The 26,522-nt window shown below is 43.6% G+C and overlaps 1 protein-coding gene across 1 annotated transcript in view; it reads right to left on the reverse strand.

Annotated features, from left to right (window-relative positions):
* LOC130334538 (tyrosinase-like) overlaps positions 1 to 26,522 on the reverse strand; it is a 110,501-nt gene that overhangs the window by 18,988 nt on the left and 64,991 nt on the right. Inside the window, exon 3 of the mRNA XM_056553891.1 lies at positions 13,868 to 14,006. Within this exon, the coding sequence (XP_056409866.1) occupies positions 13,868 to 14,006 (139 nt within the window). The remainder of the gene's footprint in view (positions 1 to 13,867; positions 14,007 to 26,522) is intronic.

Genomic DNA, 26,522 nt, shown 5'->3' on the forward strand with positions numbered 1-26,522 from the left:
TCTTTCAGCATCAATACAAACCATCTTTCCAGCCCCTCTGCACTACAGAGCTCTTCAAAGATTAAAAATCAGACACTTAAGAGATGGTTTACCCTATTCTGACAAAATTAGCATTTCATCCGAGGCCAAAGAAGAACTCCTATGGTAGCTCCAACATATTCAGTCCTGGAACGGAAAAACTATTTTCCATTCCAAACCTGACTTTTCAATAGAATCCGATGCGAGTCTCATCAGATGGGGTGCTAGCTGCGGCCACCAATCCACAGGAGGAAAATGGTCTCCTTTAGAATCCAATCTACACATAATTTGCCTGGAACTATTGGCAGGATTCCTTGCACTAAAGGATTCATGAAACATCGTTCTCACTGCTGTCACTGCTATCAGCAGTTCAACACATCAACCGTCTAGGCGGTACAAAATTAAAATTGCTTGCCAACATAACAAAGGATGTATGGCACTTTTGCCTGGACAAAGACATTATTCTGAAGGCAGAATGTCTTCCAGGTGTCAGGGACCGATCAAGGGACAGGGAGATTGAGCCCTAAACTGATCCTAAAACCGCTTTTCCTGCCTACTTGCCCATCCTTCCTAAACGGTGGATTAACAACTGGGCGCCGGTCCCTCCCTGAACTAAACTGCAGTGGCCTTAAAAACACATTCTAATAAGCAGTTGGTCACAAGCCAGAAACATAACAGGAACATAGAACTCTATAATAACTTTAAGTTCAGAGGACACAGATCAGTGAGCTGCACAGAGGACACGATGGACCAAGGGTAAAACACATAGGAAAACACTAGCTAAGTGATCATGTACTCTATGATGAGTGCATGAACAAAAACTCAAAAGATCTGGGTAAAGAACTAATAAACATATAGAGTTAAAAACACCAGACAAAGAAACAGATGAGTCTAAACAGACTCCAGGAACAGACAGGAATATAGCATAATCCCCTGGACAACCTCCGGTAGACACAGGAATAACAATACCCTCTGAGTCCCCCACACAAAGTTAAAAGAGGATCTATCGCTAAACCGAAATAATCACAATCCCTAAAACTCCAGTAGACACAGGAATGAATCCCCCATGGACCAGTAACAGGGATACCTAGTTACAACTCAGTAAAACGGATACAACAGGATATAATTATAGAACACTGTTCACACTGAACACAAGATAGGAAAACGGATGAGTCTAAACAGACTCCAGGAGTCCCTCACACAAAAGTAATCAGAATCTATTACTAAACAGGAATAATCATAATCCCTCAGAAAACCTCTAGTAGACACAGAGTTAATCTCCCAGAGTCCCCATGGACCGGTAAAAGGGATGCCTAGTTATAGAAACACAGAAAACAAATACAAGAGAAAACACAGTGAACAGATACATAGCAGAAAGGACATACAAATCCTAAAACTGACTATACAAACACAGATTAAAATCTACTAAGAGCATGCTATCTAACCATGGGTAAAAGCCCAGCACATATCAAAGATAAATGCAAGGTGCATGCTAAAACAGAGATAGTAGATTAAAAGCTCAAAACAAGGAGTGTTTCACCAAGAGCTCCATGGCAGCATGTCAGGAAGTCAAGATGTAAACATGTAATCACCAGCTCAGAGGCTGGACTGAGCACACCTTATGTAGACACACCCTAGGAGCTATTGGATAGAAAGCCAAAGGCTTTCACCCTTCCCTGACCAGGGAACATCCAATAGCTGTGTGTGAACACAGACATGACACCAGGTTTATCCAACACAATAGCGGATTGGAATTCTCGCTTTTTCATTGACTCCAGCGACTGGAAATTGGATCCTGCCATTTTTCAATAGATAGATTCTCTCTGGGGTCCTTTATCTCTATACTTATTAGCTTCTTGTCTGAACAAGCAAATCCATTATGTCTTCAGTTGGCGTCCCGATCCGGAATCTTCAGGAGTTGGATGCCTTCCTTCAAACCTGGCCTGCGGACACACTCTATGCCTTTTCTCCATTTTCTCTAATATACAGAATTCTTTTACATGTCTTAATCAACAAATCCACTCTGATTCTCAGTACTCTATGGTGGACGATGCAAGCGTGGTTACCTCAACTTCTCAGGATGCTAATCGACATCCCGAGGATCCTTCCTTCTCATCTTCTTGTTCTTCTGGATCCTTCAGGGAACCCTTATACTCTGATCCAATCGAATCAACTTACTCTGATCGCTTGGAAAGTTTCGGGTCATCCATGTATGACTCGGAATTTTCTCAGTCAACTAAATACATCTTGTCAGAAGCCTTGGCTCAAGGTACCAAAACGGCTTATAGATCTGCCTGGGGACTTTGGGTTTGTTTGTGCTCACAACGGGATTTGGATCCCTTCAGCACTCCTATAGTTCACATACTTACCATATTTTCTGGAATATAAGATGACTGGGCATATAAGACGACCCCCAACTTTTACAGTTAAAATATAGAGTTTGTGATATACTTGCCATATAAGACTACCCCTCAACCGTGATACGGTACCTTATCATTGTTCCCCAACACTAGGTTGTCAGCATAGTTCCCCCACACTAGGTTGTCAGCATAATTTCCCCACATTAGGTTGGCAGTATTGTTCCCCCCACATTAGGTTGTCAGCATAGTTCCCCCACATTAGGTTGTCAGCATAGTTCCCCCACATTAGGTTGTCAGCATAGTTCCCCCCACATTTGGTTGTCAGCATAGTTCCCCCCACATTTGGTTGTCAGCATAGTTCCCCCCACATTAGGTTGTCAGCATAGTTCCCCCCACATTAGGTTGTCAGCATAGTTCCCCCACATTAGGTTGGCAGTATAGTCCCCCCACATTAGGTTGTAGTTCCTCCACATCAGGTTGGCAGTATAGTTCCCCCACTTTAGGTTGTGGTTCCCCCACATTAGGGTGGCAGTATAGTTCCCCCCCCCCATTAGGCTGGCAGTATAGTTCCCCCCACATTAGGTTGTAGTTCCCCCACATTAGGTTATAGTTCCCCCACATTAGGTTGGCAGTATTGTTCCCCCACATTAGGTTGTAGTTCTCCCACATTAGGTAGGCATTGGACCCCACAGACATACAGCGTTCAGCCATATACAGTGTATGGCTGGAGGCTGTATGTCTGTGTACTGCCCCACTTCAGTGCTCCGACCACCATTCCTCCGGTGGTCGTTGCACCGAAGATGACGTGCTGGTAACTTACCATGCCCGCGCATCGTCGCTGCTCCGCTCTGCTCAGTGACCACCCTGCGTGCGCTACCTCCCGGTGTCCCCTGTATTTTTAAAGTTAACGCGGGGCCGCAGAAAGGTAACCGGGACATCCTTGTGTCCCAAAAAGATCTTTCGGGACACAGGGATGTCCCGAATGTGACGGGGCAAGTTAATCTCGGCCGGGACACCCAGGGTATGGATAATCCATACCCCGGGCATCCCGGCCGACTGCAGAAACTCGCGTATAAGAGGACACACGACTTTTGAGAACATTTTATGGGGTTAAAAGTCGTCTTATACGCCGGAAAATACAGTAACTTCCTTTCCTATTCTTTTGACTCAGGTAAGGCATATCGTACTATTAACCTTTATCGTTCGGCTATCTCCTACAATTTTCCCATTCTATTCCTGTGGGTAAACATCCTCTTATGTGTAAAACTTTAAGGTATTGATCTCAAGAGACCTCTTCTTCCCAAATATCAATCTACCTGGGATGTTAATACTCTTCTAAACCTTTTTTCCTCTTGGAAGGATAATGATCTTTGAAACTTCTTTCATTTAAACTTACTTCTCTTCTTCACTTAAAGGGGTACTCCGGTGAAAACCTTTTTTCTTTTAAATCAACTAGCTCCGGAAAGTTTAACAGATTTGTAAATTACTTCTATTAAAAAATCTTAATCTTTCCTGTACTTATTAGCTGCTGAATACTACAGAGGAAATTCTTTTCTTTTTGGAATGCTCTCTGATGACATCACGAGCACAGTGCTCTCTGCTGACATTATTATAATAATAAAAAGTCTTTATTTATTTATTGTTCTTAGTGGGATTTGAACCCTAGGTCCCAGTGCTGCAAGGCAGCAGTGCTAACCACTAAGCCGCCATGCTGCCCTTAGCATGCTAAAATGGACAGAGATGTCAGCAGAGAGCACTGTGCTCGTGATGTCAACAGTGTTCCAAAAAGAAAGGAATTTCCTCTGTAGCATTCAGCAGCTAATAAGTACTGGAAGGATTAAGATTTTTTAATAGAAGTAATTTACAAATATGTTTAACTTTCTGTTACCAGTTGATTTAAAAGAAAAAAGGTTTTCACCGGAGTACCCCTTTAACCCCTTAAGGACCCAGCCATTTTACACCTTAGGACTCGGCCATTTTTTGCACATCTGACCACTGTCACTTTAAACATTAATAACTCTGGAATGCTTTTAGTTATCATTCTGATTCCGAGATAGTTTTTTCGTGACATATTCTACTTTAACATAGTGGTAAAATTTTTTGGTAACTTGCATCCTTTCTTGGTGAAAAATCCCCAAATTTGATGAAAAATTTGAAAAATTAGCATTTTTCTAACTTTGAAGCTCTCTGCTTGTAAGGAAAATGGATATTCCAAATATTTTTTTTTTATTCACATATACAATATGTCTACTTTATATTTGCATCATAAAATTGATGTGTTTTTACTTTGGGAAGACGCCAGAGGGCTTCAAAGTTCAGCAGCAATTTTCAAATTTTTCACAAAATTTCCAAAATCACAATTTTTCAGGGACCAGTTCAGGTTTGAAGTAGATTTGAAGGGTCTTCATCTTAGAAATACCCCACAAATGACCCCATTACAAAAACTGCACACCCCAAAGTATTCAAAATGACATTCAGTCAGCCTTTTTAACCCTTTAGGTGTTTCACAGGAATAGCAGCAAAGTGAAGGAGAAAATTCACAATCTTCATTTTTTACACTCGCATGTTCTAGTAGAACCAAAATCTTGAATTTTTACAAGGGGTAAAAGGAGAAAATGTATACATCTATTTGTAGCCCAATTTCTCTCGAGTAAGCACATACCTCATATGTCTATGTAAAGTGTTCAGCAGGCACAATAGAGGGCTCAGAAGGGAAGGAGCGACAAGGGGATTTTGGAGCGTATGTTTTTCTGAAACGGTTTTTGGGGGGCATGTTGCATTTAGGAAGCCCCTATGGTGCCAGAACAGCAAAAAATACCCACATGCCATACCATTTTGGAAACTAGACCCCTTGAGGAATGTAACAAGGAATAAAGTGAGCCTTAATACCCCCACAGGTGTTTCACGACTTTTGCATATGTAAAAAAAAATTTAAAAAAATTCAATAAAATGTGTGTTTCCCCCCAAATTTCACATTTTTGCAAGGGTTAATAGCAGAAAATACCCCCCAAAATTTGTAACCCCATCTCTTCTGAGTATGGAGGTACCCCATAATTTGACCTGAAGTGCACTACGGGCGAACTACAATGCTCAGAAGAGAAGGAGTCATATTTGGCTTTTTGAGAGCAAATTTTGCTCGGGGCATGTCGCATTTAGGAAGCCCCTATGTTGCCAGGACAGCAAAAAATACCCACATGCCATACCATTTTGGAAACTAGACCCCTTGAGGAATGTAACAAGGGGTACAGTGAGCATTTACCCCCCCCCCCCCCCCACTGGTGTCTGTCAGATCTTTGGAACAGTGGGCCCACTGTTCCAAAGATCTGTCAGACACCAGTGGGGTGTAAATTCTCACTGCACCCCTCATTACATTCCGTGAGGGGTGTAGTTTCCGAAATGGGGTCACATGTGTTTTTTTTTTTTTTTTTTTTGCATTTGTCAAAACCGCTGTAACAATCAGCCACCCCTGTGCAAATCACCTCAAATGTACATGGTGCACTCTCCCTTCTGGGCCTTGTTGTGCGCCCCCAGAGCACTTTGCGCCCACATATGGGGTATCTCCGTAGTCGGGAGAAATTGCATTACAAATTTTGGGGGGCTTTTTTCCCTTTACCTCTTGTCAAAATGAAAAGTATAGGGCAACACCAGCATGTTAGTGTAAAAAAATTATTTTTTTACACTAACATGCTGGTGTAGACCCCAACTTCACCTTTTTATAAGGGGTGAAAGGAGAAAAAGCCCCCAAAAATTTGTAAGGCAATTTCTCCCGAGTACGGCGATACCCCATATGTGGCCCTAAACTCTTGCCTTGAAATACTACAGGGCTCCAAAGTGAGAGCGCCATGCGCATTTGAGGCCTGAATTAGGGATTTGCATAGGGGTGGACATAGGGGTATTCTACGCCAGTGATTCCCAAACAGGGTGCCTCCAGCTGTTGCAAAACTCCCAGCATGCTTGGACAGTCAACGGCTGTCCGGCAATACTGGGAGTTGTTGTTTTGCAACAGCTGGAGGCTCCATTTTGAAAACAGTGGCGTACCAGACGTTTTTCATTTTTATTGGGGAGGGGAGGGGGGCAGGGGTATGTGTATATGTAGTGTTTTTTTTACTTTTTATTTTATTTTGTGTTAGTGTAGTGTAGTGTTTTTAGGGGACAGTCACACGGGCGGGTGATTACAGCGAGTTTCCCGCTGCGAGTTTGAGCTGCGGCAGAAAATTTGCTGCATCGCAAACTTGCAGCCTGATACTCACTGTAAGCCCCTGCCCATGTGAATGTACCCTGTACATTCACAGGGGGGGGGACCTCCAGCTGTTGCAAAACTACAACTCCCAGCATGCACAGTCTATCAGTGCATGCTGGTAGTTATAGTTTTGCAACAGCTGGAGGCACACGGGTTGGGAAACACTGAGTTAGGAAACAGACAATGTTTCCCAACCAGTGGGCCTCCTGTTGTTGCAAAACCACAACTCCCAAACATTCTCAGGCATGCTGGAAGTAGTAGTTCGGCAACATCTGTAGAGCCAGATGTTGCCGAACTACAACTCCCAGCATGCTTGGAGTTGTAGTTTGCAACATCTGGAGGACTACAGTTTGCAGACCACTAATACAGTGGTTCCCAATCTGTGCCCTTCCAGATGTTGCAAAACTACAACTCCCAGTATGCCAAAACTGTCCAGGCATGCTGGGAGTTGTAGTTCTGCAACATCTGAAGGGCCAGATGTTACAGAACTACAACTCCCAGCATGCGTTGACAGTAAGGGCATGCTGAGGATGTGTAGTTTTGCAACATCTGGAAGGGCACAGTGGTCCCAAAACTGCGGACCTCCAGATGTTGCAAAACTGCAACTCCCAGCATGCCCAGATGCCAAGGGCTGTCTGGGCATGCTGGGAGTTGTAGTGTACAGGGTCCCAATACAGCAATGCATGACGCTTTACGGCGACGTGCATTGCTGTAAAGGGCCCGACCGCGGCTGAAGATCCATTCACCTGTTGCCCGCGCCGCCGTCTTCATCGGCGGGATCCGGATGTTCAGGGACGAGGTAAGTACCGGGGCCGGTCCCCAGCACTCCCCCGTCCCCCGCCGCGTCCTCTGGTCTTCCTCCTGTCCTCTCCGGACTTCCAGGGGCCAGGCAGGGTGGGAGGAAGTAACCGCCCCCCCCTGCGATTGCTCGGTTAACTAACCGAAGAATCGCAGGGGATCGGAGGAGGTGGCAGGCTTGCCATCTCGCTCCTATACTTTAGCATGGTCCTGGCTGTCTGTGACAGCCGGGATCATGCAAAATTACCGGGTGGTCGGGTCCCAGAGACCCGATCAGCCCGGTATCGCCGCAGATCGCAAGGGCGATTTCCCTACATGGCCCCCCTCTGCGTTTGCCCTGGATCCCTGCTGAAGCGGGGTGAGCGGCGGAGACCAGGAAAAGACCATGACGTATGCATACGTCATTGGTCCTTAAGACCCAGGGTGTGATGACGTATGCATACGTCATGGGTCCTTAGGGGGTTAATTTCTATGAAAAGTGTTTCTGATGTTAAAGCTCTTGATCTTTCTCAGAGACAATGGGGGAGATTTATCAAAGGATTTAGACTGGTTTTTCCTGTCTAAATTTGTCGCACGGAAAGTCGCAGTCTAAATATGTGCGACTTTTCTGCGACTTTTGCTGTAGAGGATTTTTAGAACATGATGCATTCAAGTCTATTTTAGACAGAAATGCATTGGAAAATGCATTGGTGCTGAATTTATCAAGTGCGACTTTTGTGCGACAAGTCGCATCTGCCCAAAATACGCTGAAATGTCCGACCATGTTGGAGCGGGTGTAAATGCAGTTTAAGCTGTAGACCCTGAAGTCTGAGCACAGAATTTATCAAGGGCTGTGAGACCTATAGACAGGAGACGACCACATACACTGGTCTATAAGCATGCCCGGAATAGACTAGATTAGTAAATGTCCCCCAATATCTTCCCAACGGTGTACAATTTAACATCTTAAAACTCACTAAAACAAATTTATCTTCAGTTTTCCATCCTTCTTTTCCCCATAATGACAAATTATGTGTGGCACGTTGCTTAAAATCTTATGAACAACAAACTTCTTCTCTTAGATCTCTATCCTCTTCACAACTTCTAATCTCGTACTGCAAACCTCATTTACCAGTATCAACCCCTACTCTTGTTAGATGGATCAAACAATCCATGTCAATGGCTGGCATAGATATTTCCATTTTTAACCTGTTGGGGACGAAGGGCGTATGCATACGCCCTTGCGTCCTGGTACTTAAGGACGAAGGGCGTATCCATACGCCCGTGGGAATTTCGGCCCCCGCCGCGTGCCGGGCGGGGACCGGGCCGGGGTGACTGCTGATATCTATCAGCAGGCACCCCGTGCAAATGCCAAGGGGGGTCAATAGACCCCCCCATGTCGGCGATCGGCGCAAATCGCAAGTGAATTCACACTTGCGATTTGCGCCGATTCCGGGTCATTACGGGTCTATGGTGACCCGGAATAGAAGGGGGATCGCGGGTGTCTAAGACACCCACGATCCCCCTAAAGCGATAGGAGTGAGGTGGCAGAGTTGCCACCCCTCCTATCTCTGCTATTGGTGGTCTAGACGCGACCACCAATAGCAGATTAGGGGCGGAGGGGTTTACTTTCGTTTTCCCCGTCCTGCCCTCCCACAGTAGGCGGGGCAGAACGGGGAAAACATAGAGGAGCGTGCGGCAGAAGAGGACGGCTCCCGGATGCGACGGAAGCCGGTGAGTAGTTGCCTAGCAACATCTAGAGGGCTACAGTCTGAGACCACTATAGTGGTCTCTAGACTGTAGCCCTCCAGATGTTGCAAAACTACAACTCCCAGCATGCCCAGACAGCTGTTTGCTGTGTGGGCATGCTGGAATTTGTAGTTTTGCAACAGCTGGAGGTCTGCAGTTTAGAGACCACTGCACAGTGATCTCTATACTGCCCTCTAGATCTTGCAAAACTACTACTCCTAGCATGCCCACACAGCTGTTTGCTGTCTGGGCATGCTGGGAGTTGTAGTTTTGCAACATCTGGAGGTCCACAGTTTGGAGATCACTGTTCAGTGGTCTCTAAATTGTAGCACTCCAGATGTTGCAAAACTACAAATTCCAGCATGCCCACACAGAAAACAGCTGTCTCGGCATGCTGGGAGTTGTAGTTGCGTACCTCCAGCTGTTGCATAACTACATCTCCCAGCATGCCCTTCTGTGATCAGACATGCTGGGAATTGTAGTTTTGCAACAGCTGGAGGCACACTGGTTGGAAAATACTGAGTTAGGTAACAGCACCCAACTCAGTATTTTCCAACCAGTGTGCCTCCAGCTGTTTCAAAACTACAACTCCCAGCATGTCCTGACAGACCGTGCATGCTGGGAGTTGTAGTTTTGAAACAGCTGGAGGTTTGCCCCCCCCCCCCCCCCATGTGAACGTACAGGGTACATTCACACGGGCGGGTTTACAGCAAGTTTCCTGCTTCAAGTATGAGCTGCGGCAAATTTTTCGCCGCAGCGCAAATTCCTAGCGGGAAACTCACTGTAACCCGCCAGTGTGAATGTACCCTAAAAACACTACACTACACTAACACCTAATAAAGAGTAAAACACTACATATACACCCCCTTACACTGTCCCCCCCAATAAAAATGAAAAACGTATTGTACAGCAGTGTGTCCAAAACGGAGCCTCCAGCTGTTGCAAAACTACAACTCCCAGCATTTCCGGACAGCCACTGACTGTCCAGGCATGCTGGGAGTTTAGCAACAGCTGGAGGCACCCTGTTTGGGAATCACTGGCGTAGAATACCCCTATGTCCACCCTTATGCAATCCCTAATTTAGTCCTCAAATGCGCATGGCGCTCTCTCACTTCGGAGCCCTGCCGTATTTCAAGGAAACAGTTTAGGGACACATATGGGGTATCTCTGTACTCGGGAGAAATTGCACTACAAATTTTGGGAGGCTTTTTCTCCTTTTACCCCTTATGAAAAGGAAAAGTTGGGGTCTACACCAGCCTGTTAGTGTAAAAAAAATTTTTTTTACACTAACATACTGGTGTTGCCCTTTACTTTTTATTTTCACAAGAGGTAAAAGGAAAAAAAGACCCCCAAAATTTGTAACGCAATTTCTCCTGAGTACAGAAATACTCCATATGTGGGAGTAAAATGCTCTGCGGGCGCACAACAAGGCTCAGGAGTGAGAGCGCACTATGTACATTTGATGCCGAAATTGGTGATTTGCACAGGGGTGGCTGATTTTACAGCGGTTCTGACATAAATGCAAAAAAATAAATACCCACATGTGACCCCATTTTGGAAACTACAACCCTCACGGAATGTAATAAGGGGTACAGTGAGCATTTACGCCCCACAGGGGTCTGACAGATTTTTGGGACAGTGGTCCATGAAAATGAAAAATTAAATTTTTTTGTTTGCACAGCCCACTGTTCCAAAGATCTGTCAAACACCAGTGGGGTGTAAATGCTCACTGTAACCCTTATTACATTCCGTGAGGGGTGTAGTTTCCAAAATGGGGTCACATGTGGGGGGGTCCACTGTTCTGACACCACGGGGGGCTTTGTAAATGCACATGGCCCCTGACTACCATTCCAAACAAATTATCTCTCTAAAAGCTCAATGGCGCTCCTTTGTAGCATTGTAGTTCGCTCGCAGTGCACTTGACGTCCAAACATGGGGTATTTCCATACTCAGAAGAAATGGGGTTACAAATTTTGGGGGGCATTTTCTCCTACTTCCCCTGGGGAAAAACCAGCATTTTAGTGGAAAAATATTTTTTTTTCATTTACACATCCGACTTTAACAAAAAGTTGTCAAACACCTGTGGGGTGTTAAGGCTCACCGTACCCCTTGTTACGTTCCTTGAGGGGTGTCGTTTCCATAATAGTGTGCGATGTGTTTTTTTTTGCTGTCCTGGCACCATAGGGGCTTCCTAAATGGGACATGCCCCCCAAAAACCATTTCAGAAAAACTCACTCTCCTAAATCCCATTGTTGCTCCTTCGCTTCTGAGCCCTCTACTGCGCCCGCCGAACACTTTATATACACATATGAGGTATTTCCTTACTCGAGAGAAATTGGGTTACAAATTTTGAGAGGATTTTTTCCTTTTACCCCTTGTAAAAATTCAAAAACTGGGTCTACAAGAACATGCCAGTGTAAAAAATGAAGATTTTGAATTTTCTCCTTCACTTTGCTGCTATTCCTGTGAAACACCTAAAGGCTTAACACACTTACTGAATGTCATTTTGAATACTTTGAGGGGTGCAGTTTTTATAATGGGGTCATTTATCGGGTATTTCTAACCAGAAGACCCTTCAAATCCACATCAAACCTGAACTGGTCCCTGAAAAATTCCAATTTTGAAAATTTTGCGAAAAATTGGCAAATTGTTGCTGAACTTTGAAGCCCTCTGGTGTCTTCCAAAAGTAAAAACTCATCAATTTTATGATGCAAACATAAAGTACACATATTGTATATGTGAATCAATATATAATTTATTTGGAATATCCATATTCCTTATAAGCAGAGAGCTTCAAAGTTAGAAAAATGCTAAATTTTCTAATTTTTCATGAAATTTTCACATTTTTCACCAAGAAAGGATGCAAGTATCGCCGAAAATTTATCACTAACATAAAGTAGAATATGTCACGAAAAAACAATCTCGGAATCAAATTTATAAGTAAAAGCATCAGAGTTATTAATGCTTAAAGTGACAGTGGTCAGATTTGCAAAAAATGCTCCCGTCCTTAGGGTCATAATGGGCTCCGTCCCCAAGGGGTTAAAGGAGTATTCCAGGCCACAACTTTTTTTTATATATCAACTGGCTCCGGAAAGTTAAACAGATTTGTAAATTACTTTGATTAAAAAATCTTAATTCTTCCAATAGTTATTAGCTACTGAAGTTGAGTTGTTGTTTTCTGTCTAACTGCTCTCAGATGACTCACGTCCCGGGAGCTGTGCAGTTCCTATGGGGATATTTTCCCATCATGCACAGCTCCCGGGACATGACATCATCAATGAGCAGTTAGACAGATAACTTCAGAAGCTAATAACTATTGGAAGGATTAAGATTTTTTAATAGAAGTAATTTACAAATCTGTTTAACTTTCCGGAGCCAGTTGATATATTAAAAAAAAGTTTTTGCCTGGAATACCCCTTTAATGCTCATTTTACTAGAGGAGCTATGTCCACTAAATTATTTCAATCTGGCGGCTCTTTATCAGACATCCTTGAAACTTGGAACTGGTCTTTGTAATCCCCATTTAAGACATATATTAAACCTGATCCTCATTTCTCTATGATGATTCTCTAATTATCTCATTTAATGTTATTTTATATTACTATTATATATTCTTATTGCTATTATTATAAGCTTTGAACTTGCAATAATGTGAAGTCTTGTAATCAAATTGGAGATTTTCCTAGTCCTAATGATGGAAAATATGGATTTTATTAAAGACAGGAGACGAACATTATCCCTCCCATATTCCCATCCCTTTTAATATTTAATTTAGATATTATTTATTTGTTTTTTCTTCCAGTATACCGATGTCTTCATGATACCTTCTATAGTTTCTGCTTTGATCTACATTTTCATCTAGTTTGATGTCTCCTTTCATGGATTTTACTTAGAACTTCATCGATCCTCCTAACCTCAGTTGTTCCAGCTGTTATTCATTACTTCTTCACCTCGGAGTTATGGACTGTTAATGAATCTTCATTATATATTTTACAAGACTCTACCATCAATGAAAGAGGGATTACTTTTGGCAACAGCATCTGATATCAGCTATGTCCTAATCCCATTGGCAGTTACTGTGATATAGCATGTTTGGCTGTACCATTCCCTTCAGGTTTTTTCTCTGTTATATATTTTTAACTATTTGTTTGCTGCTATTCTATAAAAAGAAAGAGTGCAATGCAATAATGTTCGTCTCCTGACTTTAATAAAAATCCATATTTTCCGTCATTAGGACTAGAAAAATCTCCAATTTTATCATATAGCCTTATGGTTGTATAAAGGGAAGCTGTGAGTTGGAAACTCTGCACCAGAAAACCCTATAAAAGGAGTTCTGTAGTGAAAGATAACATCCCCTATCCAGAGGATAGGGGATAAGTTATAGTTTGCAGGGGGTCCGACCGATGTAACCCCCATGTGATCTCCTGAACAGCACCCAGGCAGTCTACTGGAAGGGGGCGTGATGACACACCCCTCCGTGTATCCCGTAGAGATCTTATCCCCTATTTAACTTATCCCCTATTTTACTGCACTACTCCTTTAAAATGTATTATGAAATTATTTAGAATGTAGCTGAATCTTCCCAGGTTTTCTCTGATGGTCTGGGATTTCTGGGTCATTCTCTCTACATTCTTGCACATCAAATCTTTAAATCTGTTACTGGATTTAATAGATTAGTTCAGTAATTGAAATCTTCAGTCTTTTATTTGCTTATTGCACTCACTTGTCAACAAAACTGTGATGTAATAGAAAGATGGGGTCATTGCTGGAGATGGGGATCTGAGACATGGTGCCCCCCAAATAGATGTGCACCAGATTGTGCATGCTCCTCTGTAACGTCCTCCCGTCTGGAGATAAGAAGCCTGGAACAAGAGGATAATGAAATAATCAAAACGTATACAAGGATCTGATGAGGGGATAGGACAGCTTCCTGCTGCCACATAATAATATCAGAAGTGTCCCTGCCCAATAGAAAAACTTTTGCCATATCACAAGGACATTATTATTATTATTGATAATGTCCCTGTGAAATAATAATAATAATTTCTAAATCGAGTATGGAGGGTTTTAGTGCAGGTGATCCTAGTTTAAAAAGGTATAACTTACATATATCCATGGTTTATTATATAATAAAGATATCCCTGTGAAATAATCATAATAAAGCACGGATATATGTAATTTATAACTTATTGTACTAGGATCACCTGCACCAAAACCCTGCATACTCGATTTAGTAATTATTATTAATATTTATTCACAGGGTCATCTTTATTATAATAGACCATGGATCCTTATTTTACTAGGATCACCGCACTATAACCCCGTGTGTTTGGGTGAAGCAGCTGCCAAATTTTCTTTAGTCTTAAAACCTTTCTGGTGTTAGGGACTGAAAATACTTTGTTCAGAGTGAAAGAAATATCATTCATGATGCATGAAATGTCAAAATATATAAACTACAGTGTAAAGAAGATTTGTCACTGAGGTTTGTTTTCTGTTTGATTCTTGGTGCATTATTCTGGGGGAAGCCATAGTGTCTGAGCTTTCTGCACAGTAGAGATCTGCTTTACAAGACATTGGATCAATAGACTGGTATTAAATTGCATGGGAGAGGGTGGTGGGCATGCACTGTGACCTGTGCAAAGAGTGGAAGGTGGACCTATAACAATCACCTCTTGGGAATGGCCTGATCCAATCTAATGTATATTGATGTCACATTCCACTGTAATCATGTTTGTAATGATAAGAAGGAGACTAAAGAAGTGAAGAACTTAACACTTAGGATTATAAAATAATATTCAGTGCATTCCGGAAGTTTTCAGACCCAGTCCCTTCTCTGACATTTTATATTGCTCCTTGTGTTTTCCTATCATTTTGTTCAATACCATCTCTACAATGATCATGCTGGGGGCCACATCATATCTGGAGGAAACCAGGCACTGCTCATCACCTGCCCAATATCATCATTACAGGGAAGTATGGTGGGGGCAGCATCATGTCTGGGGGAAACCAGGCTGTGACGAATCCTAGAGTCACCCTACCTACTTGGATGGACTTTAGGACATCACTATTTGTACCCCTCAGTTGATGTTGTCCAGTGACATAAAGCTCAGAGTTAAAATACTTTTATTTACTGTTTTCATACACTTTCTGCACATGGTCCACTTTCGGTACACAATACACCTTTTGCACATGGTTCACATTTTGAACACGGTCCATTTTTTGCACACGGCTCACCTTTAGTACAATACACTAATTCTACACATGCTTCTCCTTTTTGCACACAGTCCAACTTCTGCACACATCCACCTTTTGCACTCAAGGCACTGTATAGGGAGAGCTAATCACCTTTATTGGATTATCTCCCAGACTCACTGTCACCTGTATTGTCTTTACTGACCCTTCCCCTGTGATGTTCTTCCTATAAAAGAAGAGACTTGTTCCACAATAAAAAGTTCTGATTTTATACCTGAAGACTGGTGTTGCCTGGTTCTTTGGGTACAAGGATGCAATAATCTCTAGTTCTGCCTGGGGATATTGCCTGTGATATGCTGAGGCTCGTCATCTGTGGCAGCGGTGGGATCTGACTTCTCCAGGATTGACACTGAGACCAGCCCAGCTGGGGGAGATACGTTTCCTGGGTCTCTTCAAAGATCCTCCACGAGAGAGTGTGAACAGGGTCCTTACACAGCTAACAGCTCCGTATAGCGAAGCTGCAGTATGCCATAGAAGAGATGTCCATGCAAGAGAGAGCCTTAATTCGCTTGCAGATTTGGGAAGTTGTTCTTGAGGAATCGTTGAAAAGCCAAGCACAAGTCCTTCCCACCCCAGAACAGCGCTTCAGGGAACAGGTCCACTTGCGGCTTCGCTACCTCAGAGAGCAACCCACGGGCAGCGAAATGGTTGAGTTGCACAGATTGGTGCAGAAAGAAATGGAGCTCGAGGCTCATTACCGTGCCCTGTACTGGTGGGCAAGCTGCAAGCAGTCGGAGCCAAACACAGCCTGTTCTCCAGAAGGGACAGACTTAGGCTGGCCTGGTCTATTGTGGGATGCATTCGAGGAGCGGTACGACTTCGGCCGTACCGAGGCATACAGACTCTGGGACATCCAGGACAAGCGGAGAGAGATGCTGCCGCCGTCGGAGGTGACAGACCTGGAACCGGATCTATCTTGGCTGACGTATCAGGAATGGTACCTCGAGAAAGACTACCTGTCCTTGTTTGAGGGGGATTTCTACGGTCACGAGCCATGTACAGCAGAGGAAACCAGCACAGATGAGTCGGCTGGTCTCGGTCTCCCCCTTCCCCTGGATTGCACACCGGACCGCGACGCTCTAGCAGTATCCGGTCAGAACACCATTGTGGAAGCGCCGGCATTAGGGCTGAGTTCTGCTACACTCTGTCCAGCATCAGACACCAGTGCCAACTCTACAGCTACAGAGGGATCAGTAATCCCTGTACTAGTCCACCCTGGATCACAGGCAGTTGGCCTGGATCCACAGAGACTGTTTAACAGCCCAGGAGCAAGCACAGATAGTGCGGCTCCCCAGATGGAGAATTTTACGCAGGGAGATGGAGCGGTCGGCTCATCTCCCCAGCGCAAGAGGTTGCAACCGGATGAGGAGGCAGTTGACCTCCCTCTCCACCTACTGAGCACAGCCCCGGCTGAAGCGCTGGCTTCAAGGCAGAGTCCTACTATACTCTGCTCAACAATGAATACTGCAGCTACAGAGGGAACCGTGATCCCTACACTGGTACAGCCGGTATCGCAGGCAGTCAGCCTGGATCCCCAGCGGCTGTTTAACGGTACTGGTGAAAACACAGTTGGTGCAGCTCCCCCACTGCAGAATTCCAAATTGGGAGATGGAGTGGTCGGTTTACCTCCCCAGCGCCAGACATTGCAAACAGGTGAGAAGGTAGTCGACCTTCCTCTCCACCTAGTGATCACTTCTCCGGCGGAAGTGCCAGCATCAGTGTAGAGTTTTGCTAGAATCTGCCTAGCACTGAAGACTGCCAGCAGGTCTGCAGTTACAGATGGGACTGTGGTCCCTGCATCGGTCCAGTCAGGATCCCAGAAGGTTGACCCCGATCCACAGTGGCTGTGGAAAAGTACAAGGGCTGGCACAGTCAGTGCGGCTCCTCAGTGGCAGATATTACATAGTTACATAGTTACATAGTTAGTATGGTTGAAAAAAGACATACGTCCATCAAGTCCAACCAGGGGATTGAAGGGAAGGATGTAAGGGGATAAGGGAAAGGGATGTAGTTTTATAATTCTGCATAAGCTTTAATGTTATTTTGTTCCAGGAATGTATCTAACCCTGTTTTAAAGCTGTTAATTGTTCCTGCTGTGACCAGTTCCTGAGGTAGACCGTTCCATAAATTCACAGTCCTCACGGTAAAGAAGGCGTGCCGCCCCTTTAGACTAAACCTTTTCTTCTCCAGACGGAGGGAGTGCCCCCTCGTCCCTTGGGGGGGTTTAACCTGGAACAGTTTTTCTCCATATTTTTTGTATGGGCCATTAATATACTTATATACGTTTATCATATCCCCCCTTAAACGTCTCTTCTCAAGACTAAACAATTGTAACTTCTTTAATCGCTCCTCATAGCTAAGATGTTCCATGCCCCATATTAGTTTAGTCGCGCGTCTCTGCCCCCTTTCCAGCTCCGCAGTGTCCCTTTTATGAACAGGCGACCAAAACTGAACAGCATATTCCAGGTGAGGCCGTACCAATGCTTTATAAAGGGGGAGTATTATGTCCCTGTCCCTTGAGTCCATGCCTCTTTTGATACATGACAATATCCTGCTGGCTTTGGAAGCAGCAGCCTGACATTGCATGCTATTTTGTAGTCTGTGATCTACAAGTACACTCAGATCCTTCTCTACCAGTGACTCTGCCAGTTTAATCCCCCCTAAGACATACGACGCATGCAGGTTATTAGTACCCAGATGCATAACTTTACATTTATCCACATTGAACCTCATTTGCCAAGTGGATGCCCAGACACTTAGTCTATCCAAGTCATCTTGTAACTTATGCACATCCTCTATAGACTGTACCGTGCTACAAAGCTTGGTGTCATCTGCAAAGATAGAAACAGAGCTGTTAATACCATCCTCTATATCATTGATAAATAAATTAAACAGCAGCGGGCCCAGTATTGAACCTTGGGGTACACCACTAATAACCGGGGACCAATCAGAGTACGAATCATTTACCACCACTCTCTGGGTACGATCCATGAGCCAGTGTTCAATCCAGTTACAAACTAAAGTTTCCAAGCCCAAGGACCTTAACTTACCTGTCAGATGTCTGTGAGGGACAGTATCAAACGCTTTGGCAAAATCCAGAAACACTATATCCACAGCCATTCCTCTGTCAAGGCTTCTACTCACCTCTTCATAAAAGCAAATTAGATTGGTGACAACTTCTATCCTTAGTAAACCCATGCTGACTATCACTTATAATACTATTATCCCCTATGTATTCCTGTATGTAATCCCTTATAAGTCCTTCAAACAATTTACCCACAATGCACGTTAGACTTACCGGTCTATAATTGCCTGGCGAAGACCTAGAGCCCTTCTTGAAGATTGGTACCACATTACATTATCATTCTTAAGGGGTCCTACATGCTCTGTCCTTGGTTTTTTTGTATTTATATATCTAAAAAAATATTTAGGATTAGTTTTGCTTTCTTCGGCCACCTGTCTCTCATTTTGAATTTTTGCTGTTTTTATTAAATTTTTACAGATTTTATTAAGCTCCTTGTACTGTTTAAATGTTATCGCTGACCCATCAGATTTGTATTTTTTGAAGGCTATTTTTTTGTTGTTTATTGCTCTTTTAACCTCATTTGTCAGCCATGTAGGATTTAGTTTTAATCGTTTATATTTGTTCCCCTTTGGTATATATTTAGCTGTATAGTTATTTAGAGTTGATTTAAAGATGTCCCATTTACCTTCTGTATCAGTATTTGAGAACACCTCCCCCCAGTCTATGTCCTGTAGTGCAGATCTCAAGCCAGGGAAGTTTGCCTTTTTAAAGTTATATGTTTTTGCTTTCCCCGTCTGTCTTTGTTTTCTACATTTTAAGTCAAAAGTAACTATATTGTGGTCGCTATTACCAAGGTTTTCCCTCACAGTTACATTACCAACCAGCTCTGCAACCGAGTGAGGAAGCAGTCGGACCCCTGTCCCTTCAACTGGTGACAGATGGGGTTTTCCTTTGAGAAATGTTGCTTGGGAGGGGCTCGGAAGCTAGCCTCCTTTCCACAGACTACGGGCCAGGCCAGGCCTTCCCCCTTCCCTGGCTGGAGAGGGGGGGGGGGAAAGCAGAAACATTTTTTTAAGGGAGCCCCAGTAAGCTTCATACAGGGTTTGCTGGTATTGGATTACATTGTTGTCGCACACCCCAACTAAGAGAAGGACCAGGACAACTGCATCTGGTGGTTGAAACCCGGACAGCCCCAAGTGGGTCCGTTGGGATTGCACCGGGTCTGCCCTTTTATTAGGGGGAGCACTGCGACAGATGCTAGAGTGACCCTAACTACTTGGATGGACTTTAGGACATCACTATTTGTACCCCTCAGTTGATGTTGTCCAGTGACATAAAAATATTTTAACGCTGAGCTTTATTTACTGTTTTCATACACTTTCTGCACACGGTCCACTTTCGGTACACAATACACCTTTTGCACATGGTCCACTTTTTGCACACGGTTCACCTTTTGTACAATACACTAATTCTATACATGCTTCTCCTTTTTGCACACAGTCCAACTTCTGCACACCTCCACCTTTTGCACTCAAGGCACTGTATAGGGAGAAGCGTCATTCAAGACGTTAAAGCACTAATTTACCCTAAATCTACCCCGAATCTTACGGTGGGAGAAAGGAGTGCTTTAAAATGGCTATCTGAAAACACAGAAATTGTAGTGAAGCCTGCGGATAAGGGAGGTAATGTTGTACTTTTGACCAAAGATTATTACCTACAAGAGGCAAATCGTCAGTTAAGTGATCAAAATACTTATACAGCATTATTAAAAGACCCCACCACACACTACCAGGAGAGTGCTAGATCACTACTTAGGAGGGGAGTGGAAAATAATATTTTTTCAGAGAGATTTGCTAACAAACTTTTTATTACTCACCCAAAAAAGCCATACTGGTACTGGACACCCAAAATTCACAAAAATGCACAATTACCGCCAGGTCGGCCTATTGTTGCGGGCAGAGGCTCAGTTACTGAGCCCCTGTCCCAATACCTAGATTGGGTCCTGCGCCCATTATTACTTACTATACCAGCTTATTTAAAAGACACTCAACACTTACTGCAAATTTTGGAAAATTTTGGGTGGCAGGAGCATTTTATTTTGTATCGACGTGGAGAGCCTCTACACCCGCATCCCTCAGGGTGCGGGTGTGGAGGCTGTCCGACGTCGACTAGACCAAACGGAAAATCATAGCCCTGTTTACATTAATTACATTTGTGAGATGTTACAGTTTGTATTATCCCATAATGCTTTCCAGTTCAATAATCGCTGGTTTAACCAGCGATCTGGGACTGCGATGGGGACCCCCGTGGCACCTACTTTTGCAAATATTTTTTTGGGGGTCCTAGAGGAAGATAAGGTCTTCTCTTCTAATAATCCTTTCCTTGAATATCTGGCCCTCTATGTTAGATATGTCGACGACGTGCTGGTTATTTGGTCGGGTAGTACGGCCCAGTTTCAACAGTTCGTCGCCTACATGAATGACAATAATTACAATATGCATTTTACTAGTGTGGTGGGCATTAATAATATAGAATTTCTTGACACTAAACTTGTTGCTAAAAATGATTACTTGGAGATTGAGGGATTTAGAAAAATTACAGCTACTAATTCCTTACTTAGATATGACAGCTTTCATTCTCAACATGTCAAAAAATCCCTTCCTTTCGGACAATTTGTCCGATTGAAACGGATAAATACCACTACAGAAACATTTGAAATACAGGCGAAACAATTATGGGACAGACTCAAAGAGAGGGGCTACCCTACATCTATCCTGAGTGAGGCACTATTTAAGGTCAGGAAAATACCTCGCAGTCAATTGTTGCATAAAAAACATAAAAAACATGATAATGACCGTGCTAAATTAAATATAGAAAATCAAACAAAAAATTTTACGTTTTCCTTCATGTACAGCCCTATGGAACATAAAATTAGGTCAGCGATACATAAAAATTGGCATATTCTCCAGCAGGATGATATCTTAAGTAAAACACAGTTGAATAAACCATTAATTTCTTTTCGCAGAACTAAGAATATTAGAGATCATATTGTACGAGGTAGATTACAAGATGATACGTCCAAAAATTGGATAGAAAAATCAAAACCACAAGAATGTTTTAAATGTGGACAGTGCAATTTATGTTCTCACATGATACAAACGAAAAGCATACATTTAGGGTCACAGAATATTGATATCCATGATTTTGTGACATGTAAATCTACCTATATTGTTTATGCATTAGTTTGTACATGCGGTTTTTACTATATTGGGAAGACCATAAGACCCTTGCATAAAAGAATTAGGGAACACTTTCGTTCACTCACTACTGGAAAAGGCTGCCCAAAAGTAATAGAACATATGAAATATAAACACAATAACAAAATTGAAGATTTAAAATTCCTAGGATTAAAAACAGTTGCACCCTTAAAATTTGGTGGAGATAGACATAAATTATTGTTACAAAAAGAATCTGAAATGATTATACTTACAGACGCCATAGGACCACTAGGACTAAACCTACGGGAGGATTTTAATGTATTTCCATAGTGCAGGTGGATGTTGTTAGCATAGGATCTATGTTCACACCTAGCGTTTTAAATACTATGCAGTACCTCCGTTAGTGTTACACAGTTTTAGGCGCTGTTATAGCTAATTAGTAAATACTAATGCTAGTCTCTCTATACCACACACCATATTTGTGCTTTTAACCCTGTAACGTCTAGTTTTCTATTTTTGTATTACCTGGTGCATGTATTTAAGGGGGAAGGGTTAATTGATGTCAGAGGTCACGTGTAAGCGCTCTGTGTAGCGCGAAACCGGTCGACTTACCTGTCGTTGTTGTTGCGTGGACCAGCGATCCCGAATAAACTTCTTGCTGTTTCCGTGAGTGCCGTCTGCGATCTCTTCTTTCAAACAAAACTGTATAGGGAGAGCTAATCACCTTTATTGGATTATCTCCCAGACTCACTGTTACCTGTATTGTCTTTACTGACCCTTGTTGTCTGACTGTACTGATTCCCTAACCATAGATACAGTAAAGAATACAACTAAGAACCTTTTGTAGATTCCTTAAACCTATGAGTGGGTGTCAGGAAATAAGTGAGGAAAGAGACGCTTACATATGATGGTCCCGTAGAGATGTATCTAAGATATATTTTCTGATAACTGTTAAATGTCTGTACATAACCATGGTTGTTCCAGAGGAAAAGGTAATCACAACGGATTGTTAGGATGTGACGTTGTATGAGGAGAATCAGTGGGTGAACATGTACAAATAGCAGGATGAAGTAAGCATCTTAGTGGGTGATAATGTAATAAAGAAAAGGAATACTTGGCGTAAAATTATAGAAAGCATAGGCCTGGCTAGTGGGATGAGTAAATATTAACTACCGTAAGGTATGGGATACTTGGGGATATGAAGCTTAGAACCCGATTAGAAGGGAACTGGACTGGAGAATGCACATTAGCCAAGGCTCTTCTGCCCATACACATTTTCACTACCGAATCTACAAAGTAACCCAAACCACACTCTAGAAGTAAACGTGCAGCCCCTGCTGGGATCCTTGACCCCCATGTGTATATTGATGCTATAGAAGTCCCATGGGGGGGGGGGGGGGTCCCAGATGAGTTTAAAGCTATAGGTCAAGTAAAAGCCAGTCTATAATACCCCAGATTTCTATAAACAAGAAGGTAGACTGGATCAAGTATATCCATTATTACCAGCAGAGATACATTTCTCAGTAAATGCTCTTAACCTCCTGAGCGGTATTTCTGAGCGTGACTCGGGGTTAATTTTCCCTGCCAGGATCGGTAACCCCGAATCACGCTCGGGGTAGAATTGCAGAGTTCCCGGCCGGGCTGCACGATATATCACAAAAGCAATGCGATATAGCAATGCGGCCCCCGGGAAAACATGCGATTATCTGCTCTGGTCGGCTCCCGTTGCGGGGGCCGGCCAGAGCAGGTAAAGAAAAATACTAAAAGTCAGTGTTTCCCTACCAGGGGGCCTCCAGCTGTTGCAAAACTACAACTCTCAGCATGCCCGAACAGCCAAAGGCTGTCAGGGCATGCTGGGAGTAGTAGTTTCACAACAGCTGGAGGCCCCCTGTTAGAAAAACACTGAGCTAAGTGTAAAAGGAAGAAGTAGTAAACTAAAAAAACCTTTTGCTCACCTAATCCCGGTCCCTGCAGATGCCGTTCCCCTCCGTGCGGTCCGGGGTGTCCTCTCTTCACTATTCATCTTACAGGACCTTTCACTTTTCAGCCAATCACAGGCCGCAGTGGTGTAAAGCCTGTGATTGGCTGAAGGGGAAAGGACTTGTTCTGCAGCAAATACACTAGGTATGAAATCTGCCCGGCAACCCAGTGTATACTGCTGCAGGACAAGGTGACAAGGGGGGGGGGGATGTGACAGGGGGGGGGGATGTGACAGGGGGGGGGGGGATGTGTCAGGGGGGGGGAATGTGACAGGGGGGGAATGTGACAAGGGAGGGAATGTGTCAGGGGGGGGAATGTGACAGGGGGGGGGATGTGTCAGGGGGGGTGGGAATGTGACAAGGGGGGGAATGTGACAAGGAGGGGGGAGAATGTGACAAGGAGGGGGGAGAATGTGACAGGGGGGGAGAATGTGACAAGGAGGGGGGGGAATGTGTCAGGGGGGGGAATGTGTCAGGGGGGGGGAATGTGACAGGGGGGGAATGTGACAAGGGGGGGAATGTGTCAGGGGGGGGAATGTGACAGGGGGGGAATGTGACAGGGGGGGGAATGTGTCAGGGGGGGAATGTGACAGGGGGGGGAATGTGACAGGGGGGGAGGGGAATGTGACAAGGAGGGGGGAGAATGTGACAAGGAGGGGGGAGAATGTGACAAGGAGGAGGGAGAATGTGACGGGGGATGTGACAAGGGAGATGTGAAATTCAGTTTAAAAAATTGTACCGCTTTTGGTACAAATTTCCAGACAGAATCATACCGCCAGGGAGGTTAAAGGTCAGGCCGAACAACTAAGAGCCACATTCACTATGACATTCCAAAATGGTACGACATTATATACATGTATGTGTAAGCGGAAAAGGGGGGGGGGTATGTCAAATGTTTGGGGAGACCTGTTGCACATATATCTCAGACAATACAGGACCCAAATGGTAAAATAATCCTATTTATAATTCTGATAATCATGCTTTGTTGTGTGTTGTGTTTTGCCTTGCCTAAAGATGATGTGTGAGACGACCATTGAAAATGCAAAGCCAGTGATGACGAATTTGGACTACGAGACTACAGATGAGGCCTATACTCCATTAACATAGTAACATAGTTCATAAGGTTGAAAAAAGATCAGAGTCCATCAAGTTCAACCTATAACCCTAATAAGTCCCTACTGAGTTGAGTTGATCCAGAGGAAGGCAAAAAATAAAAACAAAACTCATACTAGAGGTAAAAATTCCTTCCTGACTCCAAATATGGCAGTCAGAATAAATCCATTGATCAACTTTCTGTCCCTATAAATCTAGTATACATAACCAGCGATGTTATTATTCTCCAAAAATGCATCCAGCTCCTTTTTGAACTCTTTTACAGAGTTCACCATGACCACCACGTAGAGGATGTCCCCTTGTTATAGATACAGTCCTGGGTATGAATAGATCATGGGAGAGATCTCTGTACTGTCCCCTGATATATTTATACATAGTTATTAGGTCGCCTTTAAGCCTTCTTTTTTCTTAACTAAATAACCCTAATTCTGATAATCTTTCTGGGTACTGTAGTCCTCCCATTCCCCGTATTACCCTGGTTGCCCGTCTTTGAATCCTCTCCAGCTCCACCATATCTTTCTTGTACACTGGTGCCCATTACTGTACACAGTATTCTATGTGTGGTCTGACTAGTGATTTGTACAGCGGTAGAATTATTTCCTTATCGTGGGCATCTATGCCCCTATTGATGCGCCCCCATGATTTTATTTGCCTTGGCAGCAGCTGCCCGACACTGGTCACTACAGCTAAATTTACTGTTAACTAAGACTCCCAAGTCCTTTTGCATGTCAGTCGTCCCAAGTGTTCTCCCATTTAATACATAACCCCAGCCCGGATTTTTCTTCCCCATGTGCATTACCTTATATTTATCAGTGTTGAACCTCATCTGTCACTTCCCAGCCCAAACTTCCAACCTATCCAGATCCATTTGTAACAGTGCACTGTCCTCTATAGTGTTTACCGCTTTACAGAGTTTAGTATCATCTGCAAAGATTGCTACTTTACTATTCAACCCCTCTACAAGGTCATTAATAAATATATTAAATAGAACAGGACCCAAGACTGACCCCTGTGGTCCCCACTAGTAACAGTCACCCAATCAGAATAAGTACCATTAATAACCACCCTCTGTTTCCTATCACTGAGCAAATTACTTACCCACTTACACACATTCTCCCCCAGCCCAATCCCTCTCATTTTATGCACCAACCTTTTATGTGGCACTGTATCAAATGCTTTGATAAGAATCCAGATATATGACATCCAGTGATTGCCCCTGGTCCAGTCTGGAGCTCACTTCCTCATAAAAGCTGATCAGGTTAGTTTGACAGGACCGATCCCTCATAAAGCCATTAGAGATGAGCGAACTTACAGTAAATTCGATTCGTCACGAACTTCTCTGCTCGGCAGTTGATGACTTTTCCTGCATAAATTAGTTCAGCTTTCAGGTGCTCCGATCGGCTGGAAAAGGTGGATACAGTACTAGGAGACTCTTTCCTAGGAATGTATCCACCTTTTCCAGCCCACCGGAGCACCTGAAGGCTGAACTAATTTAAGCAGGATAAGTCATCAACTGCCGAGCCGAGAAGTTCGTGACGAATCGAATTTACTGTAAGTTCGCTCATCTCTAAAAGCCATGTGATATTGAGTCATACATTTATTTGTATCAAGATATTCCAAAATAGCATCTCTTAGAAAACCTCAAACAATTTACATACAACGGAGGTTAAACTAACAGGTCTATAATTCCCGCATGGCACCACATTTGTAATGCGCCAGTCCTGGGGAACAGCCCTTGTCACTATAGAGTCCCTGAAATAGGGGTCCATCTATTACATTATTTTATTCCTT

Source organism: Hyla sarda, unplaced genomic scaffold (assembly GCF_029499605.1).
Source record: "Hyla sarda isolate aHylSar1 unplaced genomic scaffold, aHylSar1.hap1 scaffold_436, whole genome shotgun sequence".
Lineage (NCBI taxonomy): Eukaryota > Metazoa > Chordata > Amphibia > Anura > Hylidae > Hyla > Hyla sarda.